General features: G+C 38.2%; 1 protein-coding gene across 1 annotated transcript; it reads left to right on the top strand.

Moving 5' to 3' along the window:
- The first annotated feature begins 562 nt into the window (after positions 1-562).
- gpib (glucose-6-phosphate isomerase b) lies at positions 563-11,032 on the top strand. Its single transcript, XM_084124908.1, has 18 exons — positions 563-905; positions 1,275-1,365; positions 1,460-1,528; positions 2,462-2,581; positions 3,821-3,904; positions 4,159-4,305; positions 4,932-5,003; positions 5,091-5,135; positions 5,761-5,814; positions 6,202-6,262; positions 6,342-6,385; positions 6,898-7,050; positions 7,121-7,250; positions 7,325-7,401; positions 8,040-8,168; positions 8,709-8,784; positions 8,869-8,935; positions 10,663-11,032. The coding sequence occupies exons 1-18, from the start codon at positions 787-789 to the stop codon at positions 10,784-10,786; spliced, it is 1,662 nt and encodes a 553-aa protein (XP_083981034.1). The 5' UTR covers positions 563-786; the 3' UTR covers positions 10,787-11,032.
- The last annotated feature ends 8,136 nt before the right edge of the window (positions 11,033-19,168 follow it).

Below are 19,168 nucleotides of genomic sequence, written 5' to 3'. Positions count from 1 at the left end.
AATTAAGAGTTTTATCTGTTATTTATGTTTACTTTATTTATTTGATGACAGTGGTGATAATTTTGTATTATTTAATAATATTTTGTTTTACATTTTCTCATTTTACTTTGTTTATATTATTTTATTATTGTCTTTTTTTTATTTCTTATGCTTTATTTTATTTTTTGTTTCGTATTCTTTATTTTATTTAATTTTTATTATTTAATTTAATTTTTTTATGTTTTATTCTATTATTTAATTTATTTTTTATTTCATTTTAATTTCCCCAGCCACAGATGACTGAGAGTGTGGATTGATGTGATGGACTCCTGTGTCCCCTAGTGTTCAATGTTTCAACCACAAACACAATATTCAGTGTCTTTCACACGATAGATCGATAGATGGCGCCACAATCAATCTCTGGATCATGTTGCTATTTGTAGATTGTTTCCAGACACAAATGTAAAGTTATATTTACGTATTGTGTGCGTGCGTGCGTGTGTTTAGGCCAAATTTGATTTAATAAATACAATATATTATACAGTACATAATATATAGAGAAGTGTGTGCGTGCGTGCGTTTTTGTGTGTGTGTGTGTGTGTGTGTGTGTGTGTGTGTGTGTGTGTGTGTGTGTGTGTGTGTGTGTGTGTGTGTGTGTGTGTGTGTGTGTGTGAATGAAGGGGTGTGTTGAGCTGCAGATCAGCTGCTTTCTTCGCCCTTCATAAGGTGGATCTGTGACATTTGGGTTCAGTTCAGCCGGAGGTTCTTACACACACACACACAGATTCGGGTCCGATACACGTCACGATGGGACTGACAAGCGACCCAAACTTTCAGAATCTAGAAAAATGGTTCAAATCAAACGCCGCGAATCTCAACATGAGGCAGATGTTCGAGGCTGATAAAAACCGATTTCAAAAGTTCAGGTACTTTACTTTATTTATTTATGTAACTATTCTGCATGAAACAGGTCATTATTTAAAGTAATATTTAATTTATAAAAAATATAGTAATTGACCTTCACAGATCATGCAGTAAATTTAGTGGGCGGGGTCACAAGGACAATAGTTTTTTTGATATCCTGTCAATCATCAAACCACACATCTAATTCATAACTTTTAAAATGTAAACATTACAAAATGGCATAAAATATGTTTTATTCGTAAATCATAAATATGTATTTTCTATGTGTAATTTTAACTTGGTCTCAGGTTTTGCATGAGTTCAGCTTGATTTGTTTTCCTCTGTAACCAAGAGTTCATCTGAAGAAGCCAGATGTTGTATTCTTTTAACAGCTTAACTTTAAAAACAGATGAAGGAGACATCTTGCTGGATTACTCTAAGAACCGTATAAATGAAGAGGTTATGAAGATGCTCGTGGAGCTGGTAAAGTTTTGAAGAGATGAATGTTTCATGAGAATTAAATAGAGTTATCATTCTTCACATGCTATTGTTAATATTCTGATTCGCTTTATCCAAGGCAAAGTCTCGTGGTGTGGAGGCATCCAGAGACAAGATGTTCTCAGGAGAAAAGATTAATTTCACTGAGGTATTTCGTATGTTTGTGTGTCTGGGTTTAAATCAACACATGCCCGAATACACGTCCCATTTGCTGCGTTTATGGTCGAGATCAGCTGAGCTCTGTTTGCACTTACACATGTTTTTTGATGGATACTTATGCTATAAATGATTCTGGTAACACTTTATAACTGCATGCTATGAATCATTAGTAAATAGTTAATTCATCATTTTTAAAGCATTAATAAACAATTAATAAATCTCTTTTGTAAAAGCTTTTTGAGGCATAAATAGTAGATGAGCTCGCAGAAATAGTTAACTGACAACTACTAAATGTTTTATAACTACCTGAATTAATCATGAATTACAGTAGGAATACATGTTAATAAAGCATTTATTAACACACTGAGTAACTTACTATATGTCTGAATAATAAGATGTATAAATATACATTTAAATAGTTTATTATGCACTTTCTAAATCTTATGAACCACTGACAACTCCTAAATAACTGGTTTGTAAATAATGTAATATTTAGAAATGATAAATTGATCATTAATAAAATATGAAAATACAACTATTAAACACATTATAGATATGCTTATAAATCAATAATAAAGCATTTATAGCTGTATTTATAAACTGCTTATTAATGTCTATTAATGCTTTATAAATGATGAATTAACTATTTACTATTGCTTAAATAAAGATTCATAGCATGCAGTTATTATAAAGTCTTACTATGATTCTTTATTTGTCTGATATTTTTAAATGTAAGATGCACTTGTAAAATGTTTGCAGTTCTTATATACAGTCTAGTAGCAACAAAAGGGACATGGGTTTGATTCTCGGGAAATGCATGAACTTATATCTTGAATGCAGTGCAAGTTGCATTGGATTAAAGTGTCTGGCAAATGCATAAATCATAACTGTCAGCATTGCATGATGATTGTGTCGTCTACAGGGTCGAGCTGTTCTCCACGTGGCCCTGAGGAACCGCTCAAACACACCCATAAACGTGGATGGGAAAGACGTGATGCCAGAGGTGAACAAGGTTCTGGAGAAGATGAAGGGCTTCTGTCATGTGAGTGTCATATCTGATGGGATGCTGTTCAATAATAATACAGGTAAACACTGAGCAAGTAAAGTGTTTTAGCAGAGACCAGGTGTTGTTTTTGGGCTAGTGTGCGAGTGTAGCAGATCTAAATCCAGCAGTCGCTTTATTAAACAAAACAAAAGACAGATATACACAAACGAGAGTCAACGAAACAGTGTCCAACACCAGACCATGAGCAAACTGAACTGAGGGCAATGGCTGCGTACGAATACTTAAAAATGCTGCCTTCAAGGCATCAAGGCACGTCTGAATCCAGTGTTAGCTTCACTTCGTGTCTCCTGAGATTCCTTCATCAGATCGATTTTTAAGGCAGCATAGACGCATCCTTCGCTGGCTTTGAAATCCCACAATCCTGTGCTTTCTATCCTGTGACAGTTGAGACTAGTTAAAGAAAGATGGCGTCTGAAAGTTGCGTTTGCTGGTCAGTTCGTGTGTAAATGTACGTTTTTGATCAACGTTTTTCACTTCTGATGTCATTTCTAGCGAGAAAATACAATTATAGTAATTAATACTTGCTTAGTTTTCACCAAAGCTCTCTCTATTTTGCTGTAGATTATTAAACCGTTATGCTGCCTCAGAAGTCTGTCTGAAATCAGTTTTCAAGCAATAAAAACATACTTAAAGTCCCCCTGTGGTGAAAATCCAGCTTTTAATGTTGTTTATGTGTCTGTGTGGAGTTTTTAATATGCTTTAAGACAAACCATGTGTAAATTCATAAGTCGACACCATTGCTGAGTATTTTCTCCTTAAAACTGCAGTGAACCAAAGACAGTCTCAAAAACACGCTTTGAAATCGCTGGTGTTTCTGATGTCACAAACTACCTTGTAACCAATCAGATCAACGTGTGATCGTCAACCAGTGGATCTCTGAGCTGAGTGAGTGAGTGGAGGCGGGGCTCATTTGCATATTCATAGAACCGCGTATACTAAATGAGGCAAGGGTGTCGAGTTACATTCAAGATATTTTAAGGCATGTAGACATTTTTTTTCAAGGAAAAACGTTTAAATATGTCATTTTGGTGATTAAAGATGAGTTTTAAGGGATAAAATTATTGACTACTGGGGGACTTTAAAAAACAAGAAAACTAAGGAAACACAGGAAAGAATGAGAAACAAACTAAAAGTCCATGAAAACGAAGCTAAAACAACAGCTGATCGTGACACCAGGATGCTATTATAACTCACAGGTTTTTCTTCCCGCCACAGAAAGTCCGCAGTGGCGAGTGGAAGGGTTACACTGGGAAATCCATCACTGATGTGGTCAATGTCGGCATCGGTGGATCTGATCTGGTTTGTGAAATCAAAACTCTGTATTTTATTCTTTTCCTCCTGCTTTGGTGTTCTAGATCAGGGTTTTCAATCTTTTAGATGCCAAGGACCCCCATCCTAAAATTGTACAGGCATCTATATAGTTGTTTTTATATACTGTGAAAAATGTATACTATAAATATATATATATATATATATATATATATGTGTGTGTGTGTGTGTGTGTGTGTGTGTGTGTGTGTGTGTGTGTGTGTGTGTGTGTGTGTGTGTTTCAGGGTCCTTTAATGGTGACAGAAGCGCTGAAGCCCTACTCTAAAGGCGGACCTCGGGTCTGGTTTGTGTCGAACATCGATGGAACGCACATCGCTAAGACTCTGGCTGAACTCAACGCTGAGACCACACTCTTCATTGTCGCATCGAAGGTATTCAGAAAATAAACATATTTTACAGCATTAGCAGAGATACACAAACAAGCAGAGGAAATAAACATTTTAAAGAGGCCATTTTGTGTACTTTTCTTGATGTTGTTTCTGGGCTCTACTAGAACAGGTTTTCCTGCTTGAATGTTGATTATTCTCCTCATATTCTCCATTGTTGCAGCTCCTCTCTTCCCAGTCTGTCAGTAACACTGTTTACTTCCTGTCTCTATGAAGCCCCTCCTTCTGAAAAGCACACTGTGCTCTGATTGGTCGGCTGGAGCAGAGTGTTGTGATTGGTCGAGCACTTTGAGTGTGTTTGGGAAATGTCCCGCCCCTTTCCATAACCACCAGTTTCAACACACTACTAACTAACTCAACCAGGCCCCGCCCCTTTATTCTGCGCATTAATTATTTAAATGAGGAATATTGTGACGTGTTCGTTCCCGGAAGAAACTCAAGACTACAATGGAGGCGTTTCAGGGAGTTCAGAAACAGTGACACTGATATAGAGAAGAACTGGAACTTTGCAGAGCTTTTTCATGCTCAAACAGCAACAAAATCAATTTGATATTATATGTATCATAATGATAAAGTTGTGAAGTAGTTTGTTGTCTGTTTGTCTTCCTCAGACATTCACGACTCAGGAAACCATCACAAATGCTGAATCAGCGAAGGAATGGTTCCTGCTGGCCGCCAAAGACGTGAGTCGCATCTCTTACAGTGACGTGACGTGTGTGAGGCGTCTGTGCCACGCATTGATCTGTCTGTCGTTTTTATCATTCTCACAGAAATCTGCAGTTGCCAAGCATTTCGTGGCGCTCTCTACCAATGGAGTAAGTTCATTCTAGATTAGATGTAAAGGGCTCATATCATCAGGAATTACATTTTCCATAAACTTTAAAAATGAAACACTTCATTGTACTATTAAATCATATTGTAACTTTCAAAACTCAAAACAAACCGAAAAGAGCATTTATTGAAACTAAACTGCCCAAAAATGTCTAAGGCAAAGCAAAATTATTTATATAACACACTTCCTACACAGTGCTTTAGATCAAAATCATTTCTTTTTAAAAATCCATTTACATAGAAGATGCACTTGAAAAAAATGCATTTTATAAACAGTATTATTTTAGTTTCATTGAGAGATATTATTATAGTTTTCATAAATATTTTTAATTATTTTTATTTGTATATTTTCTTTTTTCAATTAAATTTTTGTTCAAGTTTTACTAATTTTGTTGTGTTTTTGTCATTTGTTTTTTGGTCCTGTGTCTTAAAGATGCTAAATTATGACCAAATTATGACTAATTGACCAGCATTATATTATGGACATCTCAGGGAGAAAACATAATCAATAAAAACATGACCTGACCCCTTTAAAAAAGCAGACATTTGAAAATATTGCATCAGTTTTTTTAAGTTCTCAGACCAACTTTATTCCGTTCTGTGTTTCAGCCTAAAGTGAAGGACTTCGGCATCGACCCGGAGAACATGTTTGAGTTTTGGGACGTGAGTGTGTGTCCGTCAAGGGCCTGAGTTATTTTTGCCCTGTTGAAGTAGGTGTGTGTGTGTGTGTGTGTGTGTGTAAGCTCACAGCAGCAGCTGCTGGTAACCAGAGTCTCTCGACTGACTCGCAGTTATTCATGATCCTGACCTTATCCGAGCGCAGGTCACTGGAAAGGCCGACGGGATACTTTTACTCACATTGTTGATATTTAAAGGGCAAGGTTCCTTACAATCCCGTTTATCATGGACACTATAAGCTCTTCAGCTTACTGTATGTTTGATCAAGTAAAGAAAGCTTGATTAGTATGTTTACAAAACTCGAGTGAACATCTAATAATGCATAAATCACACCGTGTGCAGTTCTGTATTGTGCCTCTTTTTTGATTTCAGTGGGTCGGCGGGCGATATTCCTTATGGTCTGCAATCGGGCTGTCTATTGCACTTCATATCGGTGAGTGTTATCATGTGACTCGTGTCAGACGATGAGTGTGAGAGATTCTCAAGCGTCTGTCTGATCTCTTCTGTCGCAGGATTCGAGAACTTCGAGAAGCTGTTGGCTGGAGCTCATTGGATGGTGGGTTTTATTACTGGAGGAGGACGTTATCAGTATTTGACCTTCATTAGCAAACTGAATTAAAATATTCAAAGTCAAACATTTATGTATAATGACCTGCAGATACACTTATGGGGTATGGAGCTGATAAGATTTTGTAAATTAAAAAAATGTTTTAAATGCAGTTAAAATGTCAAATATTATTAGAATTTCAAAGAACTGTTTTCTATGTGAATATATAGTAAAGTGTAATTTATTCCTGTGATCAAAGCTGAATTTTCAGCATCATTACTCCAGTCTTCAGTGTCACATGATCCTTCAGAAATCACTCTAATATGATGATTTGCTGCTCAAAAACATTTATGATTATTATCATTAATGTTGAAAACAGTCGTGCTGCTTCATATTTTTTGTGGAAACTTTTTTCAGGATTGTTTGATGAATAAAAAGGCATTTATTTGAAATAGAAACTGATCAGTTGAATGCATCCTGTGCTGATCTCTTTTTAAAAGCGTGCTTAAACTCTCTGGCAGGACACTCACTTCCGCACGGCCCCTGTGGATCAGAACGCACCCGTTCTGATCGCTCTGCTGGGCATCTGGTACATCAACTTCTTCCAGGCGGAGACACACTGCCTTCTGCCGTACGATCAGTACATGCACCGCTTCGCTGCGTACTTCCAACAGGTAGAAAACACACACTCCTGCACAGAGCTTTTATTAAGAGTATGCTATATCTAATGCTGTGGTTTTACAGGGTGACATGGAGTCTAATGGAAAGTACATCACCACTAAGGGTGACAAGGTGAACTATCACACCGGGCCGATCGTGTGGGGTGAACCGGGAACTAACGGACAGCACGCTTTCTACCAGCTGATCCACCAAGGTTCAATCGCTGACCTGCTCAATCTGACATACAGAACGAGGGGCGTCTGTCTGACCCTTCTGTCTCCTCAACAGGAACTCGCATGATTCCTGCTGACTTCCTCATTCCTGCCCAGACTCAACATCCAATCAGAAACAGCCTTCACCACAAGGTACCGAGCTGCAGGGTCGCCGAGTGGTTCACTGAAGCCCATTTCAGACATGAGGAAAAACTAATCATGCTTTAGTACATCGTGATTATGACATAAAAAGTCAAAATTATGACAAACTAAGTCATAATTATGACAAAAAGTCGAAATTATGAAAAACAAAGTCATATTTCTGAGATTGTTTTATGACAGTTGTGATTATGAGACTTCAAAAATATGATATTTGACAAAAAGTCGAAATCACGACTTTAAAAAGTCACAAGTATGACACAAGTCATAATTATGACATACTAAGTGCAAGTTTTGACATAAGTCATAAGTCATGACATAAAAAGTCAAACATTTATGAGATAAAAAGTTGAAATTATGACAGTTGTGATTATGAGATTCAAAAGTCATAATTATCACATAAAAAGTCAAACATTATGACATAACAAACATCAAGTCAAAATCATGACTTTAAAAAGTCAAAATCATGACTAAATAAATAAAAAACAAGAATTGTCTATTTTGATTTCATGGTGACTTTAACTTTTATTTTCCTGTTTTTCTGTTGTTGTTTTTTTACGTGAAGCTGCTTTGAAGCAATCTGTATTGTACAGTATTAAATGCTATATAAATAAATGTGATTTGACTTGTAGATCCTGGTGGCGAACTTCCTAGCCCAGACCGAGGCACTGATGAAGGGAAAGACCACAGAAGAGGCGAAGAAAGAGCTGGAAGCTGGAGGACTGAGCGGAGAGAAACTAGAGAGTATTCTACCACACAAAGTGAGAATAGAAAGTCAACCACTGGCTTATACTGACCCCTACATGACACAAATCACAACTACATCCCAGAAACACCACCACACTACTCCTAATACTCATGCAGCATGTATAATGTGCACAGTATGTGGATTTTCTGTGCACAAAGAATACCCATATTATATATATTATATTATATACTGTATGAGTTAATGTATCCCACAATCATGACCTTCAGTTTCCAGTGTGATAAATAAGCAAGTTGACTCACGATTTGGTTCCAGATTTTCCATGCACTTATAATTTAATTAAATCTATTTATTTAATATTTCTTTTTTTATTTTATAATTTATAATATTTTATAATGTGCAAATCTCATGCAACATAGTGAAGAACAATGTAGAATCCTACTATTTGAATATTTATCATTGCGTAATGATAATTTCAGATGCTATTATTAAAAAACAGCTGTTATACAATGTATAAGCAATACTACATTTTGAACACAGCTGAATTCTGAGTATTGCAGTAGCATTTTAACATAATCCATCTGTTTCTGTCCAGGTATTTCAAGGAAACAAGCCAACGAACTCCATCATCTTCAAAAAGTTGTCCCCGTATACTCTAGGCGTTCTGATTGGTGGGTTAAACGCTGTTTGAAATGTTTTAGTGTATTAGATATCATCAGATTTGCAGGTTCCTGACCTCTGACCTTTCTTAACAGCCATGTACGAACACAAGATCTTCATTCAGGGCGTCATGTGGGAAATCAACAGTTTTGATCAGTGGGGGTGAGTCAGCCAATGGATGAATATGATTAAATTAATTGAGTTTTGATTCGTTAAGTAGCTATTATTACCAGACCAGTGCTATTTTATTATTAGTTTTTAATAATATTGGAAAGTAGCTTTTATTTTAATATTATGTTATATTATTATATTTTTATATTATATTTATATATTTTGTTTTGTAATTTTGTGTTTTTATTAGTTTAAAAAAAACATGCCTAGTTTTTGTTTATTTTTATTTCAGTTTTAATTTTAGTTGTTTAACTGCATCAAGTTAAACTAAATTGAAATGAGAAATGTTACATTGTAAAATAAGTTTGTTTTATACTTTGTTTTATTTCAATTAAGGAAAATATTTTCTTATGGTTTTAGTTTTAGATGACTTGATAACTTGATTGTATCAAATAAAAAATAAAATAAACTATTTAGGAAGAATAAATAAAATGATATCTGGAATGTTAATGAAACAGAATGAACCCATCAAAATAATTATATTTTTGACCCTGAGCTCAAGTTTAATTTGTTAAATAATTTATTATAAGACCAGTTTTAATTTTAGTATAATTGATTTTTTTTTATATATATATATATTTGGAATTTTTTGTAATTTCTGTTTTCATTTGCATTTCTGTCAAAATTCTAGTTATTTGTGTTTTGTCATTTTTATTCATTTTGTTTTTTAAATATGCCTGTATAGTTTTCAGTATTTTTTCCAGTTTTAGTTTTTAGTTCGTTTAGTAATGATGGCCATTATTGAAACGCTCTTTGTGAAGATTTGAAACCTTTTTGAATCTTTTGTCTCGAATCAGTGATTCGAAGCGCATATCAAACTGCTAAACTCGCGTGATTTCTATACACGAGGCTTCGTTATTTCATAACCGTTTTGATTTCAATTGTTCGCCATTAGGGGGGCGATTATCTCAGTGAATATTATCTCAGTCTAAATGTTTTCTGCCTGATCTCGGGTCTGTTTTATAAAGTTGTAGACAATTGAAATGACACATTTGTATAATAAAAAAGACATAGTAAGACATAGAGTATAGTTGGCCTGACTAGCCATGTCCTGCATAAAACACAAAACAAAAACAAAAAAATAATAAAAGAGCACATTTTATACAGACACTTCATATTTAATGGTGCTTGTTGATTTGTAGATTCCATTTGATAGACTAACCTTTCAAGAAAACATTTGCAAATGGTTTGTAAAAGGTGTTTTTATGCTGAGTTTTCATTGCATTTACACTGTTTTGGTCAGCAGGGGTCACCAGTGTGTCGCGTTTCCAGCGCTTTAAATCAGTGAATCATTTTGAAGGAATTGATTGATTCAGAGTACTGAAAAGCTTTGTTTCTCACATCACTTTTGTTTAGTACTTCAAGTTAAACTAAATGAAAATGATAAACTAAATGAAAATAATTTCACGGTCAAAATGAGGAAGAAGACGAGATGTAGCTTTATTTTACAAAACCAAAAGAGGATAAAAAACACGTACTAATGATCTAAACAAGGAACAGGTATGAGAAATCAATGAAACAATGAGTTACCATGGCAACCAATGAAAACATACATAAACACAGGGAATAATGAGAAATAAACTAAATGTCCATGAAAACAAAACTAAAACAACTAAAACTGAACTGTTTCAAGTAACAAAAATGTTTTCTTACGGTTTTAGTTTTAGTTCCAGATTAATTTCGATAAATATTCTCGTCTGTCTTCTCTCTATTCTCAGCGTGGAGCTCGGGAAACAGCTGGCGAAGAAGATTGAACCCGAGCTTCAGGATTCTTCCGAGGTCAGTTCGCACGATTCATCCACCAACGGCCTCATCAACTTCCTCAAGAAGAACTTCGCTTGAATGAACCAGGAAGAGAAGCTTCACCTTTTCCCAGGATGCATTATTGTGTTACCATAAATATGCAGTATTGTGTTAATTTATGATTATGCATAAGTAAAAAAAGTTACCATCTTTGTTACACCAAACTCTGTGAAATGTCCCTCATCTGAAGCACCACGTGTTTTACAGTTTGGACTTCATGAAAGTTTCTGTTTTCATCACAAGTGGGAGTGTTTTTCCCCCCAAAATAAATCACTTTGCACTGAACTTCTGTTCAGAATATTGTCATAAAAACATAATTATTTGAGCAGAAAATAGTGTGAACACTACGTGTATGGCTTTCCAATGCCGTTGCCGTTGATGATAGGAGTATGCAAGTTTAGAACGCGTACAAACAGAGTCCATACAGACGAATGTAGATGCATAAAAAATGTCTCTTTATTGCTTGTGCTCCATTACACATGATCGCAAACTTACTGTGGCCTTTCCTTGTCCACATGTACACCCAAAGCCATACCTTATGGACCGCATACAACTAAAATCCACCTTACAAGCTACTCTGTCGTGCGGTCAAAAACTGTGTGCTTCCTAATCAACAACGCACACACCTGTTGCTCAGGGGATCTACTTATACACAGCACCACCCAGTGGACAAAAACGTTACTATCCCAAAAAATGGCTCCTACACACCGGCCCCTTAATTGAATATGACATATTGGCATAACAATTACAAATTCATACAAAATGGAGCCATACATACAAATTAAAGGTTTGTACCAATGTATGAAATGTATGACAAAAAACACTTGTTGAATGCCCTATTTTAGTCTACTTCTAATAAAAGGCTAAGCTTGCTAATTGGACGTTCTAAGATATTGCTTTTAGTTTGTACTTTTACTGAACGTACCAGGCCCTTTTTGTCAGGGAAGGTCTCCACTACTTTTCCAAGTAGCCATGAACCACGTGGTGCAGTAGAATCAGCAATAATCACAATGGCCCTCATTTATCAAAAGTGCGTACACCAAATTTCCAGCGTACACCGGGCGTACACCCAAAACCACGGTGACTTTGAGATTTATCAATATGGACTTTGGCGTACGGCACGCTCAAATCCTACACCTGCTCAGGAGGTGGTGTACGCACGTTTTGAGTGCGGGAATGCGCAGAAAAACAATTCCTAACACCACAAAACGCACTGACAAACTAAAAGATATAATATATTATGACCCACTGTAAAAAAACAGCAACATGGTAATTATAAAATTAAGTGTTTATTTTTGTGCAACATGGACTTCAATGTTTAATTTGTGTGACTTTACCAAAGCATTTGATTTGTAGGCATATGTATTCCTTAAGTTGCGAGCCTGTGCGCTTTACCTGACGTTTTGTTTATACTTTCGCCTGGCTCCGCAGCGCGAGTCTCCGCAGACTGCGCGCGCACCTCCCCAAACGAACGAGGCGTTTATACTCGACGCGCTCGCCGTTGTACTATTCTTTGAAACGATGGTTAGGCCAGGGTTAGGCCCGGCAGGTATGCACGGACTGGGTTTAGAAATGAAAGGCTTTCAATGACCAAAAAAATAATTCAGACTGACAAAATAATAAAAATGCCATTCTTCTTATTTTAAATAATAATAATAATACAAATAATAATAACGACATTCTTCTTCTAAATAACAATAAGCGTCATTAATAATAAAAATCTAGAAATCAATTTTGTTTCTTTCCACTTCCCTGGTTTCGCTTTCTCTTTCTCAAAGAAGTTTCTCTTTAATTTGCCGTCTTCCGTGTGTCCATGGCGTAAAATGAGGGCGTGGGGGGAGCGGAGACTTGAATATATAGGGGCGTGTTATTCTAATGACGATCGTTTTCAGCCGCGACATTTATCAAGGGCAGGTATTGCGTACACCAGAATTTCAAAGGTACGCACAGCTTCATAAATCAGGCGATGAGAGGAGTGTAAGCATAATCTTACGCCAATATATACGCCCGTTTCTACGCAAGATTGATAAATGAGGGCCAATGTCTCCAGGGGAAAAACTTCTTCGTTCTTTGTTCCACTTTTGTCGCTTTTGCAACAAGGGTAAGTATTCCTGTACCCATCGTTTCCAAAAGAGATTGGAAATATATTGCACCTGTCTCCATCTCTTTTTGGCATACAGATCAGATCTTTCAAACAACCCAGGCGGTAACGCAGGATTTCCTCTCATAAGCAGGATGTGATTGGGCGTGAGGGCTTCCAAGTCACTAGGATCGTTGGATAGTTTAGAGATCGGTCGATCGTTCAAAATAGCTTCGGCTTCACACAAGACAGTCTGCAGGGCCTCGTCATCCAGTGTTTGTTGCCGAAGGACTGCACAAAGAATTTGTCTCACCATTCGAATTATGCGCTCCCATACCCCACCGAAATGAGAGCCTGTAGGAGGATTGAAGCTCCACTGAACTCCCTTCTGCACTAAGGCCCTTTGAACTCTTTCATTATTTAATGCAGTGAGTGCCTCCTTTAACTCCCGCTCGGCTCCGATGAAATTTGTCCCATTATCAGACCTCATGTGAATGACCTGTCCACGACGACAGACAAATCTGCGTAAGGCATTAATACATGAGTCTGTATCTAGGGAGTATGCCATTTCCAAATGGACAGCTCTACTTGCCATACAAGTAAAAATCACTCCATAGCGTTTCACCCTACTTCGTCCCCTTTTTACTTCAATAGGCCCGAAAAAATCCACTCCAACATTAGTAAAAGGTGGCAGGTCAGGGGTGATCCTTTCCACTGGAAGGTCTGCCATCTTCTGTTCACCCAACTTCCTTTTATAACGTCTACAGATGACACACTTGGAAATGATCTTTCTTGCAACAGAGTTGGCATTTGTAATCCAATACTTGAACCGGAGCTTGGAAAGCATCTGATTTCTGCCACTATGCCCCAACTCTTCATGAATATCTCGAAGTATGAGATGAGACACATGCTGATCTTTAGATAACAAGATGGGATGTTTCATTTCGATCGGCATAGCTGACTTACCAAGTCTTCCTCCCACTAGCAACAGTCCATCACACAACACAGGATCCAGACTATAAACATTACTGTTTCTTTTAACACCAACGTTTCTACCCTTGAGTTCAGCAATTTCCTCTTGGAATTGTTCCTGTTGACTGAAACGAATTATGCCATGCTCAGCCATAGAAAGATCCTCCAGTGTCAAACTTTGTCTGCCCAAAGATGCTTTAAATTCCTGTAACTTTACATCCACCGCGACACTGTCGATCTGCCCCAAAAATAACTCCTTTCGTTTACGTCTCAGCTCCATCAGAAGTTTCTGCAGTTTCAAATACCAAGCGACTGCAACTTTCAGACGTTTCCATTCTGAGAAGAAATGAATAAGTTGACTTGTGGCATTCTGTCCATTCTGCACAACCATAGCATTGACTTTTAACCCTTTAATCTCTGGGTCATCAGTTGATATCAGATCGCTTGTTGGAAAGTGTGTCTCACTCGGCTTCGAGAGAAAACTGGGACCATCAATCCATCGCTTATTACTCAGAAAATCTTTTGCTTTCAAACCACGAGATGCATCATCTGCTGGATTTTCTTTAGTGGGCACGTATCTCCACTGTTGAGGTTGTGTTCTGTCTCTTATGTACGACACCCTATTACCAACGAATGTATGAAACCGCTTGTCTTCATTCTTGATGTAATTAAGGACAGTCATGCTGTCAGTCCAGAAGACCGAATCTTCCAATGAAAGTTGCAGCTCCCTCTTTAGCATGACGTCAACTTTGACAGCCAGGACAGCCGCTGTAAGCTCCAAACGAGGTATGGTCACCGGTTTTAGTGGTGTAACTCTGGCTTTGCCCAGCAAGAAAGCCACATGTACCTCGTTTGCACTATTCTGCATCTTAATATAGGAAACTGTGCCGTATCCATCTTCGCAAGCATCTGCGAAGTGATGTAAACAAGCATAGGAGGGCAATTCAAATTCCATAGGTTTAAAACATCGGTTTACCTGGAATCCTGCCATTCTGTCCAACTCGAAAATCCAATGGTTCCATTTCTTCTGGTGGATCGATGGTATAGCATCATCCCAACCCAAGTTCAGTCTGCACAACTCCTGCAAAAGTACCTTAGCAGGCAGAATAAGTGGTGCCAGAAAACCCAAGGGATCAAAGACAGAGCTTACCACCGATAAAATGCCTCTCCTAGTGCAGGGTTGACTTTTCATGGAAGTCTTGAATTGAAAGGTGTCGGTTTCCACACTCCACTGAAGACCCAAAGCTCTCTCAACAGGCAATTTGTCCCGATCCAGATCTAGTTGCTGTATATCCTTAGCTCGGTGTTCCTCAGAAACTGACTGCAACACTTTGCGACTGTTGCTGATCCATTTTGTTAAACAGAAACCTCCTTTTTGACAGAGAACAGTAAGATTAGCAACCATAGAAATGGCCACTTCCTCAGAAGAGACGCTCTTCAGACAGTCGTCTACGTAAAAGTTATTATTAATGGTGTCAATTACTTCAGCCGGAAAGTCTGCTTGATTGTCCTTTGCGGTCTGTCTCAAGGCATAACAAGCACAGCTTGGAGAAGACACAGCTCCAAAAAGATGAACTGTCATCCTAAATACAATGGGTTCTCTTGCCAAGTTTCCGTCAGGCCACCACAAGAACCGAAGGAAATCTACCTCTTCTTCAGCCACTTTAACTTGATAGAACATTGCTTCAATGTCAGCCATGAAGGCTACTGGCTCTTGCCTGAATCTCATCAGCACACCTACCAAAGAATTGGTAAGGTTAGGGCCTTGCAACAATTGACTATTAAGTGATGTTCCTTTATAAGTTGCTCCACAGTCGAACACAACTCTCAGTGATCCCTTCTTGGGATGAAACACCCCATGATGAGGAATGTACCAAACTTTGCCATCCACACGATCTAATTGGTGAGATGGTACCTTCTCTGCATAACCTTTACGCACAACATCAGCAAGAAAATGAGAGTACTGTTCATGAAACCCTTTGTTTCTTTCCAGTTTCCTTTTCAGACCACTTAATCGTTGCCTAGCGACACAGAAATTATCAGGTAACATGACATTACCAGTCTTGAATGGCAACTGTAGGCTATAATGTCCATCCTGGAGCATGACACTGCGGGTCATTATGTCCACAAACCGAAGATCTTCTCTTGACATTTCTTCCTTATCAGCAGTCCTTTCACTGAAATCATAATTAAACTGGTTGTTGAGCATCTCTTCCAATTTAACCACAGAAATTCTGTTAACAGTAACCGCAGAATGCCCAGCTTCATTCTTGTGGTCACCGTTTCCCTCCAAGGTCCCATTAACAACCCATCCCAGTAGGGTTTTAATGGCAAATGGCCCATTACCATGACTGTTTATTATTTCATATGGCTCAATCACATTAGCTGCATTAGTTCCAATCAGTAAATCAACGCCTGCTTGAATGTGTGGTATCTTAACCTTGTCCAGGTATGACCATTTGGATAACTCCTCCTGAGTAATGATGTTTTCAGAGTCGACAGGCATCTTCTGCTGTGTATATACAGCAGGAAGTGGGAAGAAACGGTTGGTATCTATTCCACTGATTTCCAGTCCGTCGATAACATTGCAGGAGACCGATTTTTCCTGACCCATGGTACGAAGAAGAATGTTGACCCTCTTTCCGCTCAGCTTCAACTCTTTCAGTAGATGTTCTGAACAAAAGGTAGCTGAGCTTCCCGGGTCCAGAAAAGCATAGGTCTGCATCACCTTGTTACCTTTTATAGCTTTTACCTGAACGGGTATGATTGGCATTAAACTCCTCTCATTACCGGCCCCTGTATGACCACAAGTTTTAGCAGACACTACTTTATGCCTTTCCTCCAACTCTTTCCCAGATACCTCCTTGCGATAGATGTGCAGGATAGTTGGGTGCCCTTCTCCACAAACCTCGCATATCAAACGATTGTCGCACTCCTTACTCATATGTCCTGTCTTTAGACAGCCAAAACAAATTCCCTTGGCTTTCAAGAATTCAATCTTGTCTCGTTGAGTCTTCTTCTTCAAAGTAAAACATCTTTCCAATGGATGTTGATTTGCACAGAACAAACAGTTTCCATTAGACCTAGATACAGGGCAGTATCCTTGCTGTACTGACCCAATGTCAGTCTTCCTATTTGAAACAGCAACATCAGTGGCAAAACTATTCCCCTTAAATGTCTTGCGCACTTGGGTTTTGAATTTACCTGTGCCCTGTTTGTCCTGGATATCTCCAAACACAGGATCAGATGCCACCCTGACCTGTTTTTCAATAAACTCAACAATGTGTGAGAACTTTGCTCTGCCATGACTGGACTCCATAATCTCACAAGCCTGAGCCCTCCATTGCTCTCTCAGCCTGTAAGGTAATTTTGTAACAACAATCTTCATGTTGCTAGGCATGTTAAGTTCTTGCATGTATGAAAGTTCATCGATGGTATTGCAACATGTACGCAAGAACAAAGCATAAGCCTGTAATCCCTGCACATCCTCTGCCTTTAAAGCGGGCCAGCCCAAGGCTCTCTCCAGATAGGCAGTAGATACCTTGAATTCATTGCCAAAATGCTCTTGTAGTAATCTTTTGGCCAGTGCATAGCCTCTGTCTGGGGCCATATGCTGGCAACTGCGGACTAGATCTTTAGGCTGTCCTCTTGTAAACTGCTCGAGAAAATACAGACGATCCTTTTCATTATTAGTTTTCTCTTCAATGCCATGTTCAAACGCTCTGATAAATGCAATATACTGCAATGGGTCACCATCAAATACTGGAATCTCTCTTTTTGGTAAGATTCAAGGATTTCCTTGCTGTTGAATGAGATAAGATGTTAATTCCTCTTGTCTTTTTAAGACTTCAAACAGTGGATCACCATACCGAGGAAGAGTATGAGACATTTGATCGACTCCCATATTGCTTTGTTGCACTTGAGCCGAATATTGGAAATCAGATGGTTGAGCTGTATGGAATATTTGTTGATTTCTCCATCCTTTCCTTTGATTCTCTGTTATGACTCGCGATACAGAGAGATCAGCTGCTCCAGCTGTATTCGATGGCTTTGAATTCACTGATACATATTCGTTTGCATTGGGATTCAAACACTTTGGCAGAGAAAAATCAAACTTAAGGTTATCAGCTTTATTAATCCCAATTGACTTTGATCTTGAATTGCGTGAACATTTGCTTGGATTATCAGACCTTTGCAACACAGCGATCTTTGCGTTTGAAGCTGCTATTTGAGCATCCAACTCCAATTGTTCCTTTTTCTGTCTCAAGTCCTCCTCCTGAGCTTCAATTGCATGCTTGGCCTTCAATGCAGCAGCTTGTGCCATAAGTGCAGCCTTTTCTGCCTCCGCTTGAATGCATGAAGATGCTATAGATGAACTGCGGTGTGAGCTGTGTTTACTACGTTTGGAGGTAGCATAGGACACGTTTGAGACGCTGTCTCCAGGACCAACATCACTACATACTTCACCCATTTCAGAGCTTTTCTGACCTTTTGCTATGTCTGATAACCATTTGTTCACCCGTTCAATTAACTCGTTATTTGGTATCATTTTGGCTTTAAACCATATTTCATGTTTTTCAGCTTCATCCACGGGTAAAATAACCAACAATGACTCATGAGCTTCTTTAGCCTCTGAACACAACCTCACAAAATCTTCATAAGGCAAGCGTACCTCAGGTTCATACTCTTTGTTTTCATAGATTAACCTGTTAATTGATTCTATTAGTTTCTGAGCTTTGTTTAACTTAGCCTTTCTTAAATTTTGCAAAGTGTCAAGTTTTTCCATTAAAGCCTTAGCTGTTAATTTAACAGGTCTTTTCCCTCTTTCAAACTCGTTTTCAACATTAGACAGGTTTTGATTTGACTCATTAAACCCTTTAGCATTCATAGACATTTCATTTTCCATTTTGCAAACAGTTGTGAACAAACATACAATTCAAACACACAAACAATGTTCGTCTGTCTTTGGCAACCAATGCATTGGAATTACGCAAATGTGTGCACACAATATCACATGGCCATGTTAATGTTGCAACAACGTACCTACAATCCAGTCGAACGATCGGCCCTTTAAACAGCCAGATGAACGCGGCAATCCAGTGATGACACCAACAAGAGAGGGAAATCTAATCCAAACGAATCCTCTGAGTAAAATCCAGCCAGACGTGTTGACGAGACGATCCTCACGTGCAGAAACACGGAGACTTTATCCAAGCAGCCTCCCTCGGTCCATTGAAACAAACGTGTTGACTTTTACTCCAGATGATCTCCTTTATCCAGTGAAGCAGAGTTTTTGACTTTTGTATGGCTTTCCAATGCCGTTGCCGTTGATGATAGGAGTATGCAAGTTTAGAACGCGTACAAACAGA

The sequence above is a fragment of the Abramis brama genome (assembly GCF_963993115.1).
Source record: "Abramis brama genome assembly, chromosome: 9".
In the NCBI taxonomy this organism is placed as follows: Eukaryota; Metazoa; Chordata; class Actinopteri; order Cypriniformes; family Leuciscidae; genus Abramis; species Abramis brama.
This window is presented reverse-complemented; position numbering and strand designations above follow the sequence as displayed.